Raw genomic sequence first — 26,584 nt, 5'->3', positions numbered from 1 at the left:
TATATAAATATGAACCCTACCGAACAAAACATACATGTATTGTGTAACATGAAGTCCTATGAGTGTCATCTGATGAAGATCATCAAAGGTTAGTGATGAATCTTATCTATATTTCTGCTTTTTGTGACTCCTCTCTTTGGCTGGAAAAATGGCTGTGTTTTTCTGTGACTTGGCTCTGACCTAAAATAATCGTTTGGTTTGCTTTCGTCGTAAAGCCTTTTTGAAATCGGACACTGTGGCTGAATTTACAACAAGTGTATCTTTAAAATGGTGTAAAATACATGTATGTTTGAGGAATTTTAATTATGGGATTTCTGTTGTTTTGAAATTGGCGCCCTGCAGTTTCACTGGCTGTTGACGAGGTGGGACGCTACCGTCCCACATACCCTAGAGAGGTTAAGCTCGGGGCCCTGTGTCTGAGCCCCGCCCTGTGCAACTGGGTCATGGACTTCCTGACCGGTCGCCCCCAGGTGGTAAAGGTAGGTAACAAAACCTCCACTATGCTGATCCTCAACACAGGGGCCCCACAAGGGTGCGTGTTCAGCCACCTCCTGTACTCCCTGTTCACCCAATACTGCGTGGCCGTGCACGCCTCCAACTCAATCATCAAGTTTGCAGACGACACAACAGAGGTAGGTTTGATTACCAACAATGACGAGACAGCCTACAGGGAGGACATGAGGGCCATGGTGGAGTGTCGCCAACAAAACGAAGGAGCTGATTGTGGACTTCAGGAGACAGCAGAGGGAGCATGCCCCCATCCAAATTGACGGGGCCGCAGTGAAGAAGTTTCTCAGCATACACATAATTGACAATCTGAAACAGTCCACCCACACAGACAGTGTGCTGAAATGGATTGCAACCTCAGGAGGATGTTTTGAGGTGGTATGCATACTCAGGAGGTTGAAGAAATGTTGCTTGGCCATAATGTAACAGCATTTGCTTCTGTCCCTCTCCTCGCCCCTACCTGAGCTCAAACCAGGGACCCTCTGCACACATGGACAACAGTCATCCTCGAAGCACCGTTACCCATCCCTCCAGAAAAGCCGCGGCCCTTACAGAGCAAAGGAAACAACTACTTCAAGTCTCAGAGCGAGTGACATCACCGATTGAAACATTATTAGCACACACCCCGCTAACTAGCTAGCCATTTCACACCGGTTACACTCACCCCCCTTTTGACCTCCTCCTTTTCCGCAGCAACCAGTGATCCAGGTCAACAGCATCAATGTAACCGTATTGCTTCCATCCCCCTCCTCGCCTCTAACAGGGCTCGAACCAGGGACCCTCTGCACACATCAACACCTGCCTCCCACGAAGCATCCGTTACCCATCGCGCCACAAAAGCCACGTGAAACAACTACTTCAAGTCTCAGAGCGAGTGACGTCACCGATTGAAACATTGCTGGTGCGCACCCCGCTAACTAGCTAGCCATTTCACACCGGTTACACGAAGACCCTCAGAAAATTTTACAGAAGCACCATGGAGAGCATCCTGTCGGGATGTATCAACACCTGGTACGGCAAATGCACTGTCCGTAACCGTAGGGCTCTCCAGAGTGTGGTGCAGTCTGCCCGACATATCACCGGGGGCACACTGCCAGCCCCCCAGGACACCTACAGCACCCGGTGTCACAGGAAGGCCAAGAAGATCATCAAGGACCTCAGCCACCCAAGCAACGTCCTGTTTACCCCACTATCATCCAGAAGGCAAGGTCAGTACAGGTTCATCAAAGCTGGGGCGAGAGACTGAAAAAGAGCTTCTATCCCAAGGCCATCAGACTGTTAAATAACCCTCACTAGCCGGCCTCCACCCAGTACCCTGCCCTGAACTTAGTCACTAGCCGGCTACCACCTGGTTACTAAACCCTGCACCTTAGAGGCTGCTGCCCTACAGTTGAAGTCGGAAGTTTACATACACTTAGGTCGGAGTCTTCAAAACTCGTTTTTCAACCACTCCACAAATTTCTTGTTATCAAACTATAGTTTTGGCAAGTCGGTTAGGACATCAACTTTGTGCATGACACAAGTCATTTTTCCAACAATTGTTTACAGACAGATTATTTCACTTATCACAATTCCAGTGGGTCAGACATTTACATACACTAAGTTGACTGTGCCTTTAAACAGCTTGGAAAATTCCAGAAAATTATGTTATGGCTATAGAAGCTTCTGATAGGCTAATTGACATCATTTGAGTCACTTAAAGGTGTACCTGTGGATGTATTTCAAGGCCTACCTTCAAACTCAGTGACTCTTTGCTTGACATCATGGGAAAATCAAAAGAAATCAGCCAAGACCTCAGAAAAAAATGTGTAGACCTCCACAAGTCTGGTTCATCCCCGGGAACAACTTCCAAACGCCTGAAGGTACCACGTTCATCTGTACAAACAATAGTACGCAAGTATAAACACCATGGGACGACGCAGCCGTCATAACGCTCAGGAAGGAGATGCGTTCTGTCTCCTAGAGATGAACGTACTTTGGTGAGAAAAGTGAAAATCTATCCCAGAACAACAGCAAAGGACCTTGTGAAGATGCTGGAGGAAACAGGTACAAAAGTATCTATATCCACATTAAAACGAGTCCTATATCGACATTACCTCAAAGGCCGCTCAGCAAGGAAGAAGCCACTGCACCAAAACCGCCATAGAAAAGATATGGTTTGCAACTGCACATGGGGACAAAGATTGTACTTTTTGGAGAAATATCCTCTGGTCTGAAAAACAAAAATAGAACTGTTTTGGCCATAACGACCATCGTTATGTTTGGAGGAAAAAGGGGGAGGCTTGCAAGCCAAAGAACACATCCCAACCATGAAGCACGGAGGTGGCAGCATCATGTTGTGGGGGTGCTTTGCTGCAGGAGGGACTGGTGCACTTCACAAAATAGATGGCATCATGAGGGTGGAACATTATGTGGATATATTGAAGCAACATCTCAAGACATCAGTCAGGAAGTTAAAGCTTGGTCGCAAATGGGTCTTCCAAATGGACAATGACCCCAAGCATACTTCCAAAGTTGTGGCAAGATGGCTTAAGGACAACAAAGTCAAGGTTTTGGAGTGGCCATCACAAAGCCCTTACCTCAATCCTATAGAACATTTGTGGGCAGAACTGAAAAAGCTTGTGCGAGAAAGGAGGCCTACAAACCTGACTCGGTTACACCAGCTCTGTCAGGAGGAATGGGTGAAAATTCACCCAACTTATTTTGGGAAGCTTGTGGAAGGCTACCCGAAACGTTTGACCCAAATTAAACAATTTAAAGGCAATGCTACCAAATACTAATTGAGTGTATGTGTCACGGCTTTCTAATTCCTCCTCCTCGGACGAGGAGAGGCGAGAAGGATCGGACCAATACGCGGAGTGGTTAGTGTCCATAATTTATTAGCATCGAACTGAACACTATAATGAAACAAAATAACAAATAGAAAACCGACAAACAGTCCCGTGTGGCACAACGACTACACGGAAGACAAACACCCACAAAACACACGTGAAACCCAGGCTGCCTAAGTATGATTCTCAATCAGGGACAACGATTGACAGCTGTCTCTGATTGAGAATCATACCCGGCCGAACACAAACATCCCAACATAGAAAATCACACATAGACAAACCCACCCAACTCACGCCCTGACCAACTAAACAAATACAAAAACAAAGGAAAACAGGTCAGGAACGTGACAGTATGTACACTTCTGACCCATTGGGAATGTAATGAAAGAAATAAAAGCTGAAATAAATAATTCTCTCTACTATTATTCTGACATTTCACATTCTTAAAATAAAGTGGTGATCCTAATTGACCTAAGACAGGGAATTTTTACTAGGATTTAGTCAGGAATTGTGAAAAACTAAGTTTAATTGTATTTGGCTAAGGTGTATGTAAACTTCCGACTTCAACTGTATATGCACACATACTCCAAACTCCGACATTGCTCGTCCTAATATTTTTATATTTCTTAATTCCATTCTTTTACTTTTAGATGTACAGTGGGGAGAACAAGTATTTGATACACTGCCGATTTTGCAGGTTTTGCTACTTACAAAGCATGTAGAGGTCTGTAATTTTTATCATAGGTACACTTCAACTGTGAGAGACGGAATCTAAAACAAAAATCCAGAAAATTATATTGTATGATTTTTAAATAATTAATTTGCATTTTATTGCATGACATAAGTATTTGAATACCTACCAACCAGTAAGAATTCCGGCTCTCACAGACCTGTTAGTTTTTCTTTAAGAAGCCCTCCTGTTCTCCACTCATTACCTGTATTAACTGCACCTGTTTGAACTCGTTACCTGTATAAAAGACACCTGTCCACACACAATCAAACAGATTCCAACCTCTCCACAATGGCCAAGACCAGAGAGCTGTGTAAGGACATCAGGGATAAAATTGTAGACCTGCACAAGGCTGGGATGGGCTACAGGACAATAGGCAAGCAGCTTGGTGAGAAGGAAACAACTGTTGGCGCAATTATTAGAAAATGGAAGAAGTTCAAGATGACGGTCAATCACCCTCGGTCTGGGGCTCCATGCAAGATTTCACCTCGTGGGGCATCAATGATCATGAGGAAGGTGAGGGATCAGCCCAGAACTACTCGGCAGGACCTGGTCAATGACCTGAAGAGAGCTGGGACCACAGTCTCAAAGAAAACCATTAGTAACACACTACGCCGTCATGGATTAAAATCCTGCAGCGCACGCAAGGTCCCCCTGCTTAAGCCAGTGCATGTCCAGGCCTGTCTGAAGTTTGCCAATGACCATCTGGATGATCCAGAGGAGGAATGGGAGAAGGTCATGTGGTCTGATGAGACAAAAATAGAGCTTTTTGGTCTAACTCCACTCGCCGTGTTTGGAGGAAGAAGAAGTATGAGTACAACCCCAAGAACACCATCCCAACCGTGAAGCATGGAGGTGGAAACATCATTCTTTGGGGATGCTTTTCTGCAAAGGGGACAGGACGACTGCACCGTATTGAGGGGAGGATGGATGGGGCCATGTATCGCGAGATCTTGGCCAACAACCTCCTTCCCTCAGTAAGAGCATTGAAGATGGGTCGTGGCTGGGTCTTCCAGCATGACAACGACACAAAGCACACAGCCATGGCAACTAAGGAGTGGCTCCGTAAGAAGCATCTCAAGGTCCTGGAGTGGCCTAGCCAGTCTCCAGACCTGAACCCAATAGAAAATCTTTGGAGGGAGCTGAAAGTCCGTATTGCCCAGCGACAGCCCCGAAACCTGAAGGATCTGGAGAAGATCTGTAGGGAGGAGTGGGCCAAAATCCCTGCTGCAGTGTGTGCAAACCTAGTCAAGAACTACAGGAATCGTATGATCTCTGTAATTGCAAACAAAGGTTTCTGTACCAAATATTAAGTTCTGCTTTTCTGATGTATCAAATACTTATGTCATGCAATAAAATGCAAATTAATTACTTAAAAATCATACAATGTGATTTTCTGGATTTTTGTTTTAGATTCCGTCTCTCATAGTTGAAGTGTACCTATGATAATAATTACAGACCTCTACATGCTTTGTAAGTAGGAAAACCTGCAAAATCGGCAGTGTATCAAATACTTGTTCTCCCCACTGTATGTGTATTGTTGTGTATTGTTAGATATTTCTTCACTGTTGGAGCTAGGAACACAAGCATTTTGCTACACCCTTAATTAATAACATCTGCTAAATATGTGTATGCAACCAATCAACTTTGAATTGATTTGATTTGAGAGAGTGAGCGAGCGAGCGAGAAGGCGAGTGAGTGAGTGTACAGTTTTTACCAGCAGACTGTAGAAGAAGACATGGACGAAGACACCCAGACTACAGATGATCAGATAGAGGAGGTGGTAGAGGAACTCTACATCCATGATCATGGCCTTGTAGCCCCGTGTGAACGTCCCTCTGTTCCCCACAAAACTCATCAAGAAGATCATCTTATTGCCCACCTGAGGAACAGTGGAAAACATCGAAGGATTGAGTCAAAGAGCAAAAACTTTGCCATGTTCATTTAAAAGTACATACTGGCATCTGTAACAACTAAGTAAAGAGATTCAGAAACAATAAAGCACAGCAGACTAAGACTCAACCAACTTTTGTTATTTTACAGAGACTGGCATAGAGGTGGAAAATTGCTCCCGGAAAAGTTGACATCATTCCAGAAAACTTGATGTGCAAGAAGCATTGGTCATGCATCCATCCAACAAAAAATATATATAATAATAATAATGTTTTATTTTTTTGTCACATACACTGGATAGGTACAGTGAGTGTTCATTTGGTCTGGTTGACACAAGAGTGCCACAGCTCTGTGGAATCCCACAGTGACACACTACACACTTCACCTCACATACAGGTCAGGCAAGGACACTGGATAAGGCGTTTGAGGGCACAGGAGCTACTGTGACAGGACCATGTGACCACAAACCTTCCCAGTCACAGAGGCACGCACGCACGCACGCACACACACACTCACGTTAAAGGCCCCTAGCAGGAAGAGGGTGGGCTCCAGACCCACAGAGAAGATGAGACGGAGGATGGTGGAGGTGATGAGGACCCGGACGCCGTGGGGCTGGGGCAGGATGATGACGATCGCCAGGGACACCAGCATGGCGATCCACAGCAGGGCTGACAGGTGACCATCCAGCGTACCTGGAAGAAGGAGGGGGAGAGGACAGAGGTGCGAAGGGGGGTTAAAGGTAGAGATGGGGCGTGGATAGTGTTGTCCATACAAGATGCCTACATTAAATATTCATACAGTGACACATAGTCCTACTGTAGATACAGTTAAAGATCTGTTTATATTGAATGTTGAATCAAAAGACAAAAGCAGCCAACACTACCAGCGTCATCCAACTGCTGTAATGATAGATGGCAACACATTGGGTCGTATTAACAAGCAAACAATCTGTTATAGGCCTCCAGTGCGGGACATCCCTCTGCAGTAATTTCACCTGTTTGACATGCTCAGGCAAAATATCTCCTCCGGGAGACGAGGCAGAGCTCTAGAACTTCACAATACTGCCGGTTACAACAGAGGTTAAAGTGTGACACATCAGAATGTTGTGGTTCAGTGAAGCTTTAACATGAGCTTACCTGGCACTAACTTGGTGGCTAAGTCCCAGCTCTGTCTGTGCAACACAAGGACAAAGTCAGTCGGATAAATGTGTGCGTGCATGTGTGTTAAGACGAAAACAATATCATCGGTTTTGCCGTATTCACTTCTAGGCCCCAGCCAGAGGCCAGTTTTGCCCCCTCTTCTCCTCTCCGTGCAGATATCACATGACAGGTGCATGTTACATAACTGGGGCAGCTAAAAATACACCTGGCTTCTGAGAAATTCATGAGGGATGGTCTGGGAGTGATCCCAGGTCTGCCGGCTGACAGCCCGCCAGGGAGCTGGACTCCACAGCCAAGCCCAGCAATGTTTTATAGGTGAGTGCATCTCCCGAGCTCTGGGCAAGGCTCAATTCTGTTAACTCACAGGACCTTTAGAGAAACCACCTTTCAGGGACACAGTATTACAGGTGTTATTTCTCACTAATCTAATCCTATTATTCCTACTTTTTGTTCACCTATCTCTACGCCTGCATACTGTAAGCACAAGTCTTTGCATTTCTCCTGCTCTCAAAAATGTATTTCAATAAAAGCTTTGTTTATTATCTTAATGTCACACTTCCACACAATATACTTAGAAAGTATTGCTGAAAAAGTTGTAAAAGTCTACCAGGCCACTGAAGTTCACTTCTATTTTACAAGCAGCTGGATTGAACATTAACACCGAGCAGCATTAGAGCTGGCATACATCCAGACAGACATTAGTATGGACCAATCAGTTGTATGTGTGTTTAAGATTTAATATGAGCAATAATGATATGCAAGCCATGATGGCTGGCTACATTGTTAAGCTGACATCATTTCCCCCATCGCACACCAGCGGACGTGTCCTGAGCCCTACAGTTTGATTCTGATGCTAAGCTCGCTCGCGCAGACACAGACACACACACACACACACACACACACACACACACACACACACACACACACACACACACACACACACACACACACACACACACACACACACACACACACACACACACACACACACACACACACAAAAGGGACTGCACTGCTTGACCCCAGTTGGACAGAACAATGTAAAGTTTATGTGAGTCACAATGTGGGTCTTCTCTCTGCAACTGCCTTGGAACAATAGAGGCCTTAATGACTGGGGTTGTGGTTTACACATCACCACAGACTAACACTGCTCTCAGGCATGGAGAGAAGAGGAGAGAGAGAGCAAGAGAAAGAATGAGTATTACTTGTATTGTGTATTCATCTTTTTCTTTATGTCCACAGAAATATAGATTTCCAAGCACATTCTAATTTCTTCTACTTTGTTGCTGCTTATCGGACATTACTTATTTGACGAGACTGTTGGGAATGATCTAAGAGCTGTGAGGGACCCACCCCAGTCCTTATCGGTTAGGTGTCACTTTTCAGGGTAGACCAAACACTGCAGTCTGCGTTCTGGGCATTATGGTTCCTGCCAGGCTCAGGGTAACCAGACCACACGGAGGCAACACATACGTAGTACACACACACAGCCCAATTTACAAACAATAGCGACAGATACTGTACATGGCAGTGGATCCTGACTGAAGGCTCATCAGTGTCAGCGTGAAGACAGGAATCTGGTGACAGGTTCATTAAGTGGGTGTGTGTGTGTTAACTTAAGCTCAAACCCTGTATCAATAATCAGCTCATGGCCTATATCCACAAAGCATCTCAGAAAAGGTCCTAGGAATCTTGTTAAAACCTGTTATAAGACTAAATGAACTCCCAGCTCAGAGCAGATTTTAGGATGATCTTAAGACACTGCCCAGACAAACTCTGAGCCAGGTACTAGGTAGCCTAGCGGTTTAAGGAGAAGGGCCACTAACCAAATGGTTGCTGGTTTGAATACCCGAGTCAACACGGTAAAAAATATGTTGATGTGCTCTTGAGCAAAACACTTAACCACAATTTGCTCCAAGGGCACTGTACTACTATGGCTGACCCTGTAAAACAACATATTCACTGCACCTATCAGGTGTATGTGACAATAAAACATTTTTATTTGATATTTTTACCGCAAAGGAAAAATTGTGATTACACTCATTGACATTATTGCAAATGATGGGGAATAATCCATTGTGATGAGGCATCGCCAGCTGTGAACTCTATAGCACGCTTCAGACAACAACATTGAATGTGATTGTAGGCCTACATCAAACGTTGCAATGGTAAAACGTTTGATATAATTTTTGCACTTTGCTTACTCTTAATTATTGCATAATATGTTGCTGTGAATAACCCCTTTTTTACCCAATTCTGATGGTTGTTAAAAGCAGAATTTTGACAATAAAGCAACCAGGGCTGGCTCCAGGCATAAGCAGTCGGGGGGGATGAACTCAGTCAGGGTTTCAACAGTTTGAAATGTGGTTGTGCATCAGCAGTTTTTCTCTTGTTTTGTCAGTCAATGACAGTCACTCAATTAACCATGTCAGCTAATCATTTTTAGATATGTAAATTTGTCAGTTATCTAAACTTTTGCTAATCATGGCCGAAAATGCAACATTTTCTCTCAGCCAATGGAAAAATGTGTAGAACTGCAGAAAACCTTCATTAAAACTTTTCTCTGCCATGAAGAGGAGGGCCACACATTTTTTTTGCCCGCATAGGGTCCCCAAAAGGCTAGAGCCACCCTGATAGCAACACACGGGTCACTCCCATTTAACAACTCTAAATCACTTTGGCACAGTAGGCATCAAGTCACTAAACGTCTAAATAAGCATGTGTATTGTAAATTACGGTGTAATGTAAATTACGGTTGACATGTAAAGTACGGCAAAGTAGAATCCAAAGAACTTCATAAAATAGTAAATTCTCCATTCACCATCCCAAATAGCTTGTGGTTGTGTGTATTATGCATTGTAATGCAGCTCCCATCACATTAATGGGAGTCATTCATTCAAATATCCTGTTTTGTAACAGTCACACATGTAGAATAAACAGAGAACCTGGCGCAACAGAGCCTCTTCAATCTCAGGAGGCTAAAGAAATTTGGCTTGTCACCTAAAACCATCACACATTTTTACAGATGCACAAATGAAAGCATCCTGTCGGGCTGTATAACCGCCTGGTATGGCAACTGCACCACCCACAAACGCAAAGCACTCCAGAGCATGGTGCGGTCTGCCCAACGCATTACCGGGGGCAAACTACCCACCCTCCAGGACACCTACAGCACCCGATGTCACAGGAAGGCCAAAAAGATCATCAACGACATCAACCACCCGAGCCACTGCATGTTCACCCTGCTATTATCCAGAAGGCGAGGTCAGTACAGGTGCAGCAAAGCTGGGACCGAGAGACTGAAAAACAGCTTATCTCAAGGCCATCAGACTATTAACTTCTTATGGCTGCAGGGGCAGTATTGAGTAGCTTGGATGAAAAGGTGCCCAGAGGTGCCCAGAGTAAACTGCCTGCTCCTCAGTCCCAGTTGCTAATATATGCATATTATTATTAGTATTGGATAGAAAACACTCTGAAGTTTCTAAAACTGTTTGAATGATGTCTGTGAGTACAACAGAACTCATATGGCAGGCAAAAACCTGAAAAAAACAACAACCAGGAAGTGGGAAATCTGAGGTTTGTAGGTTTTCAACGCATCACCTATCAAATACACAGTGGGATATGGGTCAGTTTGCACTTCCTACGGCATCCACTAGATTTCAACAGTCTGTAGAATCTTGTCTGATGCTTATACTGTGAGGTGGGGCCGAAGGAGACGGGAATGAGTAAGGTCTATCATGAGCTGACCATGCTCTGACCATGCGCGTTCACATGAGGGAGCTCTGTTCCATCGCACTTCTGAAGACAATGGAATTCTCCGGTTGGAACAGTATTGAAGATTTATGTTAAAAACATCCTAAAGATTGATTCAATACATCGTTTGACATGTTTCTACTGACTGTTACGGAACTTTTTGACATTTCGTCTGCTTTTAGTGAGCGCGATTCCTGACTTTGGATTTGTTTACCAAACACGCTAACAAAAATAGCTATTTGGACATAAATGATGGACATTACCGAAGAAAACGAACATTTCTTGTGGAAGTGGGAGTCCTGGGAGTGCATTCCGACAAAGATCAGTAAAGGTGAGTGAAGATTTATGCTATTTTTTGAGTTTTGTTGACTGCACAATTTGGCGGGTAACTGTATGGCTTCCTTTTGTGGCTGAACGCTGTTCTCAGATTATTGAATATTGTGCTTTTGCCGTAAAGCTTTTTTGAAATCTGACATAGCGGTTGCATTAAGAACAAGTGTATCTTTAATTCTATGTAAAACATGTATCTTTCATCAAAGTTTATGATTAGTATTTATGTTATTTGATGTGGCTCTCTGCAATTTCTCCGGATATTTTGGAGGCATTTCTGAACATGGCGCCAAAGTAAACTGAGGTTTTTGGACATAAATATGAACTTTATCGAACAAAACATATATGTAATGTGTAACACGAAGTCCTATGAGTGTCATCTGATGAAGATCATCAAAGATTAGTGATTCATTTTATCTCTATTTCTACTTTTTGTGACTCCTGTCTTTGGCTGGAAAAATGGCTGTGTTTTTCTGTGATTTTGCGGTGACCTAACATAATCGTTTGTGGTGCTTTCGCTGTAAAGCCTTTTTGAAATCGGACACTGTGGTAGGATTAACAAGATGTGTATCTTTAAAATGGTGTGAAATACTTGTATGCTTGAGGAATTTTAATTATGAGATTTCTGTTGTTTGAATTTGGCGCCCTGCACTTTCACTGGCTGTTGTCATATCGATCCCGTTTACGGGATTGCAGCCATATTAAACAGCCATCACTAGCACATCAGAGGCATATACTAGGAATCACTATCCACTTTAAGGAATGGAACACTAGTCACTTTAATGTTTACATATCTGGCATTACTCATCTCATATGTATATACTGTATTCTATACTATTCTACAGTATCTTAGTCACAATGTTTACATACCTGGCCTTACTCTTCTCATGTGTATATATTGTTTTCTGTACTATTCTATGGTATCTCATTCACATAATAATGCTGACATATCTTGCATTACTCATCTCATATGTACAGTTGAAGTCGGAAGTTTACATACACTTAGGTTGGAGTCATTAAAACTCGTTTTTCAACCACTCCACAAATTTCTTGTTACTATAGTTTTGGCAAGTCGGTTAGGACAACTACTTTGTGCATGACACAAGTCATTTTTCCAACAATTGTTTACAGACAGATTATTTCACTTATAATTCACTGTATCACAATTCCAGTGGGTCAGAAGTTCACATACACTAAGTTGACTGTGCCTTTAAACAGCTTGGAAAATTCCAGAAAATGATGTCATGGCTATAGAAGCTTCTGATAGACTAATTGACATCATTTGAGTCAATTGGAGGTGTACCTGTGGATGTATTTCAAGGCCTACCTTCAAACTCAGTGCCTCTTTGCTTGACATCATGGGAAAATCAAAAGAAATCAGCAAAGAAGGTGCCATGTTCATCTGTACAAACAATAGTACGCAAGTATAAACACCATGGGACCATGCAGCCGTCATACCGCTCAGGAAGGAGATGCGTTCTGTCTCCATTAGATGAACGTACTTTGGTGTCGAAAATTGCAAATCAATCCCAGAACAACAGCAAAGGACCTTGTGAAGATGCTGGAGGAAACATGACCAAAAGTATCTATATCCACAGTAAAACGAGTCCTATATCGACATAACCTGAAAGGCCACTCAGCAAGGAAGAAGCCACTGCTCCAAAACCGCCATAAAAAAAGCCAGACTACGGTTTGCAACTGCACATGGGGACAAAGATCGTACTTTTTGGAGAAATATCCTCAGGTCTGATGAAACAAATATAGAACTGTTTGGCCATAATTACCATCGTTATGTTTGGAGGAAAAAGGTAGAGGCTTGCATACCGAAGAACACTATCCCAACCGTGAAGCACGGGGGTGGAGGCATCATGTTGTGGGGGTGCTTTGCTGCAGGAGGGACTGGCGCACTTCACAAAATAGATGGCATCATGAGGGTGGAACATTATGTGGATATATTGAAGCAACATCTCAAGACATCAGTCAGGAAGTTAAAGCTTGGTCGCAAATGGGTCTTCCAAATGGACAATGACCCCAAGCATACTTCCAAAGTTGTGGCAAAATGGATTAAGGACAACAAAGTCAAGGTATTGAAGTGGCCATCACAAAGCCCTTACCTCAATCCTATAGAAAATGTGTGGGCAGAACTGAAAAAGTGTGTGCGAGCAAGGAGGTCTACAAACCTGACTCAGTTACACCAGCTCTGTCAGGAGGAATGGGTCAAAATTCACCCAACTTATTGTGGGAAGCTTGTGGAAGGCTACCCAAAACGTTTGACCCAAGCTAAACAATTTAAAGGCAATGCTAGCAAATACTAATTAAGTGTATGTAAAATTCTGACCCACTGGTAATGTGATGAAAGAAATAAAAGAGTAAACAAATCATTCTCTCCACTATTATTCTGACATTTCACATTCTTAAAATAAAGTGGTGATCCTAACTGACGTAAAACAGGGAATTTTTACTCGGATTAAATATCAGGAATTGTGAAAAACTTAGTTTAAATGTATTTTGCCAAGGTGTATGTAAACTTCCGACTTCAACTGTATATACCGTTTTTTCTATACTATTATACTGTATCTTTGTCCGTTCCGCTCTGACATCGCTCGTCCATATGTATATTGTCTTAATTCATTCCTACTTAGATTTGTGTGTATTGGGTATATGTTGTGTAATTTGTTAGATATTACTTGTTAGATATTACTGCACTCTCATAGCTAGAAGCAAAAGCATTTCGCTACACCCACAATAACATCTGCTAATCACGTGTATCTGACCAATAAAATGTGATTGATTTGATATTACACATACAGAGATCAGCCATTGATTGGTACAGACACACTGCAAATTACTCAGATGATTAAGAGACGGCAGTTGGGGAGGAAAAGGAGGAAGGGGAGGTGGAGGACAGAACTCACTGACCTCTGCGGATTCCTTCCAGAGGGTAGAAGAAGGCCACCAGCAGGTTCATGAGTACGGCCAGGTTGAAGGAGATGCTGCTCCAGAAGGACATGTTGCGAGAGCACCAGTATAGAATGGGCTGGGCTGGAGAGGGGACGAGGAGTGCCAACACACACAGTCAATAGACAGTCAACAGTAACACTTCTACACCAGACAACCACACAGTGCATTCACTACTACAACTACACCACCATCACAATACTGCTGCACTCACCAAACTAAGTCAGGATTCAAAGGAGATGCAAATACGCATACAGTATCTATTGCACATGTAAACACATTCGGCCTTCTAGGCAGAGTCCCTCTGTCCAATGTCTGTGTTCTTTTCTCCATCTTAATCTTTTCTTTTTATTGGCTAGTCTGAGATATGGCTTTTTCTTTGCAACTCTGCCTAGAAGGCCAGCATCCCAGAGTCGCCTCTTCACTGTTGACATTGAGACTGGTGTTTTGCGGGTACTATTTAATGAAGCTGCCAGTTGAGGACTTGTGAGGCATCTGTTTCTCAAACTAGACACACTAATGTACTTGTCCTCTTGCTCAGTTGTGCACCGGGGCCTCCCACTCCTCTTTCTATTCTGGTTAGAGCCAGTTTACGCTGTTCTGTGAAGGGAGTAGTACACAGCGTTGTACAAGATCTTATGTTTCTTGGCAATGTCTCGCATGAAACAGCCTTCCTTTCTCAGAACAAGAATAGACTGATGAGTTTCAGAAGAAAGCCTTTGTATCTGCACATTTTGAGTCTGTAATCGAACCCACAAATGCTGATGCTCCAGATACTCAATTAGTTTAAAGAAGGCCAGTTTTATTGTATCATTAATCAGTACAAAAGTTGTCAGCGGTGCTAACATAATTGCAAAAGGGTTTTCTAATGATCAATTAGCCTTTTAAAATTATAAACTTGGATTAGCTAACAACATGCCTTTGTACGCCTATGTAGATATTGGGCTTCTGTACGCCTATGTAGATAAATCTCCACCCGGCACAGCGAGAAGAGGAATGGCCACCCCTCATAGCCTGGTTTCTTCTTAGGTTCCGGCCTTTCTAGGGAGTTTTTCCTAGCCACCGTGCTTCTACACCTGCATTGCTTGCTGTTTGGGGTTTTAGGCTGGGTTTCTGTACAGCACTTTGTGACAGATGATATCAGCTGATCAGCTGACATCAGCTGGCTTTATAAATACATTTGATTGATTGATATTCCATGAAAAGAAAATCAGCCGTTTCCAGCTACAATAGTCATTGACAACATTAACAATGTCTACACTGTATGTCTGATCAATTTGATGTTATTTTAATGGACAAAAAAATTGCTTTTCTTTCAAAAACAAGGACATTTCTAAGTGACCCCAAATGTTTGAACGGTAGTGTATATTTTATATTTGAGATTCTTCAAAGTAGCCAGCCTTTGCTTTGATGACAGCTTTGCACACTCTTGGCATTCTCTCAACCGGCTTCATGAGGAATGCTTTTCCAACAGTCTTGAAGGAGTTGCCACATATGCTGAGCACTTGTAGGCTGCTTTTCTTTCACTCTGCGGTCCAACTCATCCCAAACCATCTCAATTGGGTTGAGGTCGGGTGATTGTGGAGGCCAGGTCATCTGATGCAGCACTGCATCATTCTCCTTCTTGGTCAAATAGCCCTTACACTGCCTGGAGGTGTGTTTTGGGTCATTGTCCTGTTGTAAAACAAATGATAGTCCCACTAAGCGCACACCAGATGGGATGGCATATCGCTGCAGAATATTGTGGTAGCCATGCTGGTTAAGTTTGTTTTGAATTCTAAATAAATCACAGACAGTGTCACCAGCAAAGCACCCCCACACCATCACACCTACTCCTCCATGCATCCTCCATGCTTCATGGTGGGAACCACACATGTGGAGATAATCCGTTCACCTACTCTGCGTCTTACAAAGACATGGCAGTTGGAACCAAAAATCTCAAATTTTGACTCATCAGACCAAAGGACAGATTTCCACCAGTCTGATGACCATTGCTCATGTTTCTTGGTCCAAGCAAGTGTCTTCTTATTATTGGTGTCCTTTAGAGGTGGTTTCTTTGCAGCAAATCGACCATGAAGGCCTGATTCGCGCAGTCTCCTCTAAACAGTTGATGTTAAGATGTGTCTGTTACTTGAACTCTGTGAAGCATTTGTTTGGGCTGCAATCTGAGGTGTAGTTAACTCTAATTAACTTATCCTCTGCAGCAGAGGTAACTCTGGGTCTTCATTTCCTGCGGCGGTCCTCATGAGCGCCAGTTTCATCATTGCGCTTGATGGTTTTTGCGACTGCACTTGAAGAAACTTTCAAAGTTCTTGACATTTTCCGGAATGACTGACCTTCATGTCTTAAAGTAATGATGGACTGTCGTTTCTCTTTGCTTATTTGAGCTGTTCTTGCCATAATATGGACTTATATGGACTTTTACCAAATAGGGCTATCTTCTGTATACCACCCCTTCCTTATCACAACACAACTGATTGGCTCAAATGCATTAAGAAGGAAAGACATTCCACAAATTAATTTTTAACAAGACACAGCTGTTAATTTAAATGCATTCCAGGTGACTACCTCATGAAGCTGGTTGAGAGAATGCCAAGAGTGTGCAAAGCTGTCATCAAGGCAAAGGGTGGCTACTTTGAACAATATATAAAATATATTTTGATTTGTTTAACACTTTTTTGGTTACTACATAATTCCATATGTGTTATTTCATAGTTTTGAAGTTTTCACTATTATTATCGTCAATGTAGAAAGTAGTAGAAATAAAGAAAAACCCTGGAATGAGTAGGTGTGTCCAAACTTTTGACTGTTACTGTATGTCAAGTATGTTCATTTTGAAATGGGGAAGGAGTGAAAATGTTGTATCAGTTGGTTAGTTGTAGTAAGGTTATTGTTAACTGGTACCCAAACATCATGGGTGATTGGGCGATTCACTTATCAGTTTTTCCTTGCAGCAAGTAATACACCCCAGTGGGACGTCTTGTGACTATCCTGCAAATGATGCAGGAAATGACTGAAGTTTTTGCCTTGTTTGTGCCAGCTGAAGCATGATACACAGTAGGGCAGTGTTTCCCAAACTCGGTACTGAGGACCCCAATGGGTGCACATTTAGTTTTTTGCCCTAACACTATACAGTTGATTCTAATAATCAAAGCTCGATGATAATAGTACATAGTACGACATAGTTACAATAGATACATAACTTTATACTTTTTCACCTCAGAGCAGTGTTTTCATTTTAATGTGTTTAGAAATGTATCCAAATTGAGGGTTAATTCTGCATTAAACTTACGTCCAGGTTAGGGTTCACAGTCAGTTTATTAAATAGCGTAAGAGTAGGGTCAGTTGGGTAATTTGCAAGGGTCAAATACACACTGAACAGCAAAGCAAAAACATCACCTAAACATCAAAAGGGTGCAAAGCCAATTAGCATGCTTATTTGGTGTACATTACACCTATTGGGTGATTTTGGAGTGTGTTCAGTACTGTCCAACCCTGGGGATTTGAACTTCAACTCGGATTCTCAACAGTCAACACCTTTTTCATTTGAAAAGAGGAACTAAAAGGGTGGGGACTTTTATAAACAACAGCAACCGCACTCATGCACCAACGAAACAACATGTTCTCTCAGTCGCTGTGCTGCTGATTCATTCAGATAAGACAAGTGCGCCACGTGTGTCAGAGTACAGTCCCCTCTTGCAGTACAGGGCTCACAGAGGGACAGACAGGCAGAAACACGCTCCCATTGAGGAAACAAAGAGTGCAGTCATACAGCGACCGCAGCCTGAAGGGGGATGAAGGGATCAGGTGCTAGGCGTCAATAAGGAGACGCCCTACTAGATGTGCAACATGGGGTACGTTGGTTGGGTAGACTTGGTGATGAGAGCTCCAACAATTGCACCATGAGTTACTATTGTAGGACAATGCTTCATCAGATAATGAATCTTCCGTCACAGGCTTAGTGTTTGTTAACAGATTCTGAGAGACATCTAATTTTCAAAGCGCCTCATCCTCTACCTCCTCAGAAAGTCCTTTCCTCTCTAGCTCTCTTGAATCACTCTCTCCCCCAGTCATTCTAATGGTGTCTGGATCCCATTCTTCAGTAGTTAGGCCTAATCTGGTCATGTCCTCCACCAGGGAGCAGTCCTATAGATCGCTCATGTCAGCGGACTTCCTACTCTCTCTCAGTCTGTCCTGCCTCAACCCTTGTGGGCCTCGTGCCAGCAGTTGTGTGTGAAGGGAGTATTGACTGCTCCTGTACTGACTGTCTGCTGGATTCTGGACTGACTCTCTCTGGAAGAGACCCACTCACACTGACCTCCAATCTCATTACACCCTGGGAGAGGATCATCCCCTATTCTCAGAGATGCTCAGCCTCTTGCCTAGCTATCTATACTCTCCCTCCTTTACCACATGTACTCGGTGAAGTAAACAATCAGAATATATCCCATGTGATTATTTGTGCGTGTGTCACTGGCGTAGCACATATCCCAACAGCCCCCGCAAGGTGGGGCAGCCCCCATTTTGGGGGGGTTGTGGATAGCATATGAACACATCTGAAGCCATGAAAGAAATTGCATAATTTTCTCTCAGCCTTATGGAAAAGTGGAAAATAGCAGGAAATTAGCTCATAGATTCTTGAAAGTTGGGACAATCCTTGTTGTAAAACCAAAAAAAATGATTTTGTTGCATTATTTGAGCTTAAAATGTACATTTAGGGGAATTTTATAGGGGAAAGATTTGTTTTGGGAATTTTCTAAATACTTTCAATATTATTAATTTCTATGTCGGCTCTATGCCTGGAAATCCCCTTGTCATGAGCAAAGGATCCCCCCCCAAAATAGCGGAAAAAGTGTTTAAATATATTTTTTACTGATAATAAATGGATATTAACTGAAAAATAATATTTTACGTATTTTTTATTTAACTAGGCAAGTCAGTTAAGAACAAATTCTTACTTACAATGACGGCCTACCCCGGCCAAACCCGGACGACGGCAGGCCAATTGTGCGCCGCCCTGTGGGACTCCCAATCACGGCCGGTTGTGGTACAGCCTGGAATCGAACCAGGGTCTGTGGTGACGCCTCTAGCACTCTTATGCAGTTTCTTACAATAGCCCTCTGTAACTTTAAAGAATATTTCTCTCAAAACTGTGATTCCTAAAAGATGTGTCCGGATATTTGGTCAACTCCGTCAGGGTCAGCTATACCATAAGGACCCCTTATTCATGTCCTCATTACATGTAGCGAAACAATACCACTCATGCTCTGGAAAGTTCTCTACTTTTGATAGATTTAAACAAACAATATTGGATTCACCATGGTTACAACCATAACCTGTCAACTCTATCTGCCTGATATATTTGAACCAAGATGAATATTCTATTACATTTAATTTGGTTTTAGAGTAATAAATCAACTATGGAAAACAAAATTGCTACTGTGTATACCACTTGAAAGAAGAAGAAAAATGGCATTTTGTCAACTCCATCAGAGTGCTGAAAGATCTGACAGAATGGTTATGTTTTTATAAGGGATTTTCAAATTAATAATGTTCCATATTTTACGAATGTTTGTATTAAACAAAAATACAGTGCCTTCAGAAAGTTGTGTTGTGTTACAGACTGAATTTAAAATTTATTCAATTTAGATTTTGTGTCACTGATTTACACACAATTCCCCATAATGTCGAAGTGGAATTATGTTTTGAGAAATGTTTACAAATTAATTAAAAACGAAATGCTGAAATGTCTTGAGTCAATAAGTATTCAACCCATTTGTTTTGGCAAGCCCAAAAATGTCAGGAGTAAAATAATAAGTTGCAAGGACTCAATCTGTTTGCAATAATCGTGTTTAACATAATTTATAAATGATCTCTGTATCCCACACATACAGATAATTGTAAAGTTCCTCAATTGAGCAGTGAATTTCAAGCACAGATACAACCACAAAGACCAGGGAGTTTATCCAATGGTTCGCAAAGAAGGGCATCTATTGGTAGATTGGTGTAAAAAAATAAAAAAATAATAAAACGGACATTGAATATCCCTTTGAGCATGGTGCAGTTATTAATTACAGTTTGGACGGTGTGTAAAGATACAAGCGCCATTCCTAACTCAGTTGCCGGAAAGGAAGGAAACTGCTCAGGGATTTCACCATGAGGTCAATGGTGATTGTAAAACAGAGTTTATTGGCAGTGATAGGAGAAAACTGAGGGGAGATCAACGACATTGTAGTTACTCCACAATACTAACATAAATGACAGAGTGAAAAGAAGGACGCCTGTACAGACTACAAATATTCCAAAACATGCATTATGTTTTCAATAAGTCACTAAGGCAGTGGTCACCAACCTTTTCTGAATCAAGATCACTTTGAGTCAAAATGCAAGATCCGAGTGCAAGAAGCCGAGATCTACCGCTCAAAACATGACTTAAAAAAACGTTGCCTATGCAACATTAACCAATTAAAAACAGTTATGTTGCAATGAGGTTTGTGCAGTAAGCTATGGGCCCAATACATTATCACAGCATATTGGCTATGCTTGAATTGCCCTGCTAATGTTGTTCTTCTCAGACCATTTAAAAAAATTATATTTCAAGATGTTAGCCACAGTATATGATCACACTGGTAATAGACCATGTGTTGTATTACTTGTGAGGCACAGTTGAGTGAGCATATACATTTGCATCTGATGGTCAGTCTGAGGGGAGGGGAGGGAGGGAGCAGTGGTGAGGCTGCCTCTCACCGTCCCCTCCTTTCTCCCTCCCTCCACTGAGAAAAGGGGACAGTCTTCCAGCATGTGGCGAAACTTAAGTCGAACGGCATTATTTCTGCATTATGCACCAATTCATGTTGTTATTCCTATGACCAGAGACAGTTAAATATTCCAAGATATTAAAAAAGACACAAGCCGCTAATAATCAAAGCACTTTGCTATCTATACTCATTCATTGCAGCTGCAGTGCTGGTTGTAGCGTGAGTGTAACCAGGGGGAACGCAATTTTTATGGCTTATAAAACTTTTGAACAAAGTGTTGACAGGGATGAATAACAACTTAAACATGAACTTACTCATAAACAACAGCAGCTCTTTGCTGTATTTGTTAATTTTCTCTTCAGTCAAGGGTTAAAAAGTTTTGAAATCTCACAGTAACTTTGCTGTGTGTTAGAGGCTTCTTTTTTACAGTCTATGGCATGAGGAAATGGTGCAGACACAGTGATCAGAGCTATCTGATTGGCCAGTGGTAGGCTTACAAGTGCACTTGTTTTGCTTTCTGGGCCTGTTGGGTAGGCGGGTTTCTACCTTCAGACACATGAAATGGTTCAAAATGGGAACACGTTGCCTTCCCGGCACTAGGACTGCAAAATCAAGTGCTCCCACCGCCAACAGCGCGAAACAATGCTTTAAGGTTGTTTGTTTTTTACAGAAATGTTTGGTCAACTAGGAATACCGGTTGTTGACCACTGCACTGAAGTAAAACTGCAAAGAAATGTAACTTTCATCCTGAATAGAAAGTGTTATGTTAGGGGAAAATCCAACATGTCACTGAGTACCACTCTTCATATTTTCAAGCATGGTGGTGGCTGCCTCATGTTATTGGCATGCTTGTTATCGGCAAGGATTAGGGAGATTTTTAGGATAAAAAAATGGAAATGAGCTAATCACAGGCAAAATACTAGAGGAAAAAAAACTGATAATGGATATTAACTGAAAAATGAGCATATTTTTATTTAACCTTCATTTAACCAGGCAAGTCAGTTAATAACAAATTCTTATTTACAATGACGGCCTACACCGGCCAAACCCTGTCCCGGATGACGCTGGGTCAATTGTGCGCCGCCCTATGGGACTCCCAATCACGGGCGGTTGTGATATAGCCTGGAATCAAACCAGGGTCTGTAGTGACTAATCTAGCACTGAGATGCTCTGCCTTAGACCGCTGCGCCACTCGGGAGCTCGTAACTTGGTTCAATCTGCTTCCAACAGACACTGGGAGACAAATGCACCTTTCTGCAAGACAATAACCTAAAACACAAGGCCACTCGGTAGCCCATAACTTGGTTCAATCTGCTTTCCAACAGACACTGGGAGACAAATGCACCTTTCTGCAAGATAATAACCTAAAACACAAGACCTCTTAAGGTGCTTACCAAGACAACATTGAATCTTCCCGAGTGGCTTAGTTAGTTTGACTAAAAATCGACTTGAAAATCTATGGCAAGACTTGAAATTGGTTGTCTAGAAATTATCAACAACCAATTTGACAGAGCATGAATCATTTTTTAAAGAATAATAGTCAAATATTGTACAATCCAGGTGTGCAAAGCTCTTAGACAGAGAAAGACTCACAGCTGTAATCGCTGCCAAAGGTGATTCTAACATGTATTTACTCAGGGGGTTGAATACTTATCTAATCAAGATACACTAAGTGTACAAAACATTAAGAACACCTTCCTAATATTGAGTTGCATGCACTGTATGTCTGTTTTGAGTGTCTGTTGTCAACTCTGTCAGTGGTTCGTCAACTCATTCACTGATGGAGTAAATTTTTTGTTAATATTCTGAAAAAATATTTAAAATCACTGTTCTGCAAGCAACATACAGTATGCTTAATCAACTGATGTATTAGCTGTGCTAGACCTAAGGGATAATGTTTGCTTTATAAGTGTTGTTTTATGTTCTAAATCTAGAAAAACATGCCAAAATGCTAACGAAATTAGCCCTGGACCGTTTAATAGTGCTATAAAACAAAATAAAAATAAGTTTGGAGATTTGTATTACATATTTAAATAATCTAATGTTAGAATGAAACAATCAAGGCCATTAAACACTTGTTGGACAATCATATTAAAAATTAAATGCTTTTTATGGTGTCTGACGGAGACATAAATTCAGTTAGTTGCATTTTCTGATATTTTTTTATTTTTATTAAAAGGTTGTTCCTTTACATGCCAAATATGTGTATGTGACCAATACAATTTGATTTGATTTGTGATAGCTGATATTTTGTTGTATCAAAATATATATATCAAATTTTTTTAATATTAAGACAAATATTAGTGGAAAAAAGTTGTTTGTCACGTCTTTCAAGAATCCCTTAACTTTAAAACAGCAAAAAAATATCAGCCTCATTGGCAAAATGTATAAAATAGCATGAGATAAGCTATAATAGAGTAAATATTTCTCTCCCCATGGAAGAATTATCATACTTTCTTTTTTTAAAGGGAGGATAGATGTAACAATTTAGATGAAATACCATCTCAGTAATCTATTACAGTTTTTAATAAAGCATTGTGAATGACTTTATAATGAGATGATATAAGATACTGTATAAGATTATGATTCAAATGTATTCTATTGTGGGTCGCTGCAGAAATGTGTTTTTGGGTGCCACCAAATCATGGGCTAGTGCCACCAATTGAAAAAGTTAGTGGGACCAGTGACACCAGGGGGATGTTAGTCTGGAGCCCTGCAACCTTACATTGTAAATATCTTAACATTTATCCACCTTATGTTATGTACTTTAACTTAACATATAACCTTTACATGCCCTCTCTCCTCCAGGGTTCAGGGTGGGTATCTGGCCCATACATGGAGGACCTGACCCAGCCTGGGGAGTCTCCTGAGGGGCCCTGAGGGGTCAGGGAGGGGTGAGGGCATGTAAAGCAGGTACCTAGTATAGAGAGGTAGGGAGAGATACGCACAGGGAACCGTGTTTGCGTTACCAGTGGTTGGCTCTTGAGTACCTCGCAGCTTCTTCTGCCAGTTCATCTCGTTGAAGAGGTCCTCGGAGCGCAGGAAGAAGTCATTGATCTTGCTGCCCTGCTCGTCACGCTCCGTGGTGTAGTACACCCGCAGCTTGGACTCGTTGGTGAGGAACTCACAGATGTTGGGCACGGGGAAGACTATCTGCTCCATGGTGCGATCCAGCCGCACAATCTGGGCACAACCACATGCAGCCAGTGCTGCCCATCACAGACCCTCTCTCTCAGGGGGAGGACGGGCAACTCTAGGCCCTGGACTGGGTAGGCCCCAAACTTTATGGTTTGATAGTGGCATGTTGGTCCCTATTCTTCATCTTGGAAAACTGGCTAAGACATGATCTGGCTATAATAGACTGTTATACAAGTGAAGAGGAGTAAAGAAGGTGATTGTTTGTGTGTATAAAAGCACTGCACAACACCTTGAACACTCATTTGATAAGCTCTTCCTTGACAGCATTCTTTCCCTTTCCTGAGCTCACAGTAGAACACATGCAAACATGCCAAGGATGCTTGTAATTTTCATACGCTAACAAAATACAAAATACTGACAGCAGGCAAAGAAAGACAATATGACTGTCACATGCCTCGGATAATAAAAAGTCAAAACATATTGCCAAAATACATGTTGCAATCAACCAAAGTTAATACAGGGGTAATAAAACAGAAAACTACATGGTGAAAACAGATGGATAAAATGACTGACCTCAATTTGAGCTGTGTGCTTGGCATAGAACTCCAGGGCATCATCCCCCTCCCCATAGGTCTTCAACATGGCCTGCAGCTCCTTGTTGTGGCGGGCCAACTGGATGAACGCACCAATGCATTGCATGAATGCACCAATGCCATCAGGTGATGTATCACATTATACATATGAATTTTTATTGTACTGTCATTGGTCAAAATTTACAATCAGCGTCTTCTAAGTCACCAACTTCATTTTTTGGGGTCTATTTTTCCTCATTGTATCTGATAGGCGGCATGAAACATGTTACAGTAGGTGTGTTCTGGAAGTTCCTCTAGCTGCCTGTGGGGACAGGGAACTGACACTGACACCAGATCACTGCAACACCAGATGCATCTGACAGTACATGCCACTGTATGTGTACAATATGTGTGTTCAGTTTTCACACACTAACATGCTGGGCATCATGCCTTGGGATCAACATTTCTATTTACATAACTGAACTGTCTGTGTTGTTCACCCACATAACTACTTGAATAGACTAATAGAATAGAGCTGAATTGGGCCTAAAGGGGGTTAGAGTGGAAGAGCTCTGATGTAATACGTTTATAGGTTGTATAGGAGCTGTTACAGGAGGTGTAAAGTTGCATGCAGTCAGTCAGCGGTCTACAGTACCTGATGAGCCAGGATGTAGATGTTGTGGCCCACGTTTCGTGGAGAGGCAGCATGCTCTTCCTCACCATCTTCATCTTCCTCAGCAGGCTCCTCCGGCTCAACCTCCCCCTGCATGTAGGCCTTCTTTATCACCTCCACCTGCATATGAACGTCACAAACCAGACCGTCAGATAACTTCCCCTTAAAAATGTCCTCTGTGCCATGCCGTGCTGCAGGTATATCTGACTACCAATACATAGCACTCACCAGTTCTTTAGGCCTCATGTTGTACAGTATCCTCTCTGCATTCTCACTGTCGTGGCGACTCTCCATGATGGCCAAGAGGAGCTTGGAGGCGTTATTCTGGAACAGAGAGAGGGGCAAGGGATTAGGGTTGCACATCCTGGGGAATATTCAGAGGTGGAAACTTTCTGTGGGAATTAACGGGAATATATGGGAATTAACAGGAATATACGGGAATTAACGGAAATATATGTAAATTAATATTCATACCATTTAAATGTAGATGTTTTTTTGCATTGGATATATTTACCATATCATATGGAGACAGAAACAGAAACATTTTACCTTATCATAAGTAGACATAATTGCAAATGATTAAATTCTTCCAATAGAATTTTTTAAATAAATGTAGTTACGAATGTAACTTTAGTTGACTCTTCACATGATTTTACTGAAAAACAAAAGGGAATATTGAATGATCCCTAATGATCCATCGCATCTCCCAAAAACGTTTTCATCATACACCACCGTTCAAAAGTTTGGTGTCACTTAGAAATGTCCTTGTTTTTGAAAGAAAAGCAAAAATGTTGTACATTAAAATAACATCAAATTGATCAGAAATACAGTGTAGACGTTGTTAAAGTTGATCATTTTAAAAGGCTAATTGATCATTCGAAAACCCTTTTGCAATTATGTTAGCACAGCTGAAAACTGTTATACTAATTAAAAAAGCAATAAAACTGGCCTTCTTTAGACTAGTTGAGTATCTGGAGCATCAGCATTTGTGGGTTCGATTACAGGCTCAAAATGTCCAGAAACAAAGACTTTCTTCTGAAACTCGTCAGTCTATTCTTGTTCTGAGAAATTAAGGCGATTCCATGCGAGAAATTGCCAAGAAACTGAAGATCTTGTACAACGCTGTGTACTTCTCCCTTCACAGAACAGCACAAACTGGCTCTAACCAGAATAGAAAGAGGAGTGGGAGGCCCCGGTGCACAACTGAGCAAGAAGACAAGTACATTAGAGTGTCTAGTTTGAGAAACCGATGCCTCACAAGTCCTCAACTGGCAGCTTCAT

The 26,584-nt window shown here is 42.0% G+C and overlaps 1 protein-coding gene across 12 annotated transcripts in view; it reads right to left on the bottom strand.

Annotated features, from left to right (window-relative positions):
• Window positions 1–26,584, bottom strand: part of LOC139556293 (inositol 1,4,5-trisphosphate-gated calcium channel ITPR1-like) — a 161,483-nt gene that overhangs the window by 46,216 nt on the left and 88,683 nt on the right. For 8 of the 12 annotated variants that reach the window (XM_071370089.1, XM_071370124.1, XM_071370110.1 and 5 more), the window contains 7 exons: window positions 25,532–25,627; window positions 25,286–25,423; window positions 24,632–24,730; window positions 23,869–24,103; window positions 14,124–14,246; window positions 6,478–6,653; window positions 5,786–5,950 (listed from right to left, as the gene is read on the bottom strand). In XM_071370089.1, the coding sequence (XP_071226190.1) occupies window positions 5,786–5,950; window positions 6,478–6,653; window positions 14,124–14,246; window positions 23,869–24,103; window positions 24,632–24,730; window positions 25,286–25,423; window positions 25,532–25,627 (1,032 nt within the window). The remainder of the gene's footprint in view (window positions 1–5,785; window positions 5,951–6,477; window positions 6,654–14,123; window positions 14,247–23,868; window positions 24,104–24,631; window positions 24,731–25,285; window positions 25,424–25,531; window positions 25,628–26,584) is intronic. The other 4 variants (XM_071370118.1, XM_071370172.1, XM_071370181.1 and 1 more) reach the window with 2 other exon arrangements.

This window comes from Salvelinus alpinus, chromosome 2 (assembly GCF_045679555.1).
Source record: "Salvelinus alpinus chromosome 2, SLU_Salpinus.1, whole genome shotgun sequence".
Taxonomy (NCBI): domain Eukaryota; kingdom Metazoa; phylum Chordata; class Actinopteri; order Salmoniformes; family Salmonidae; genus Salvelinus; species Salvelinus alpinus.
Note: the sequence above shows the minus strand (reverse complement) of the source record. Positions and strands in the feature narration are given on the sequence as shown.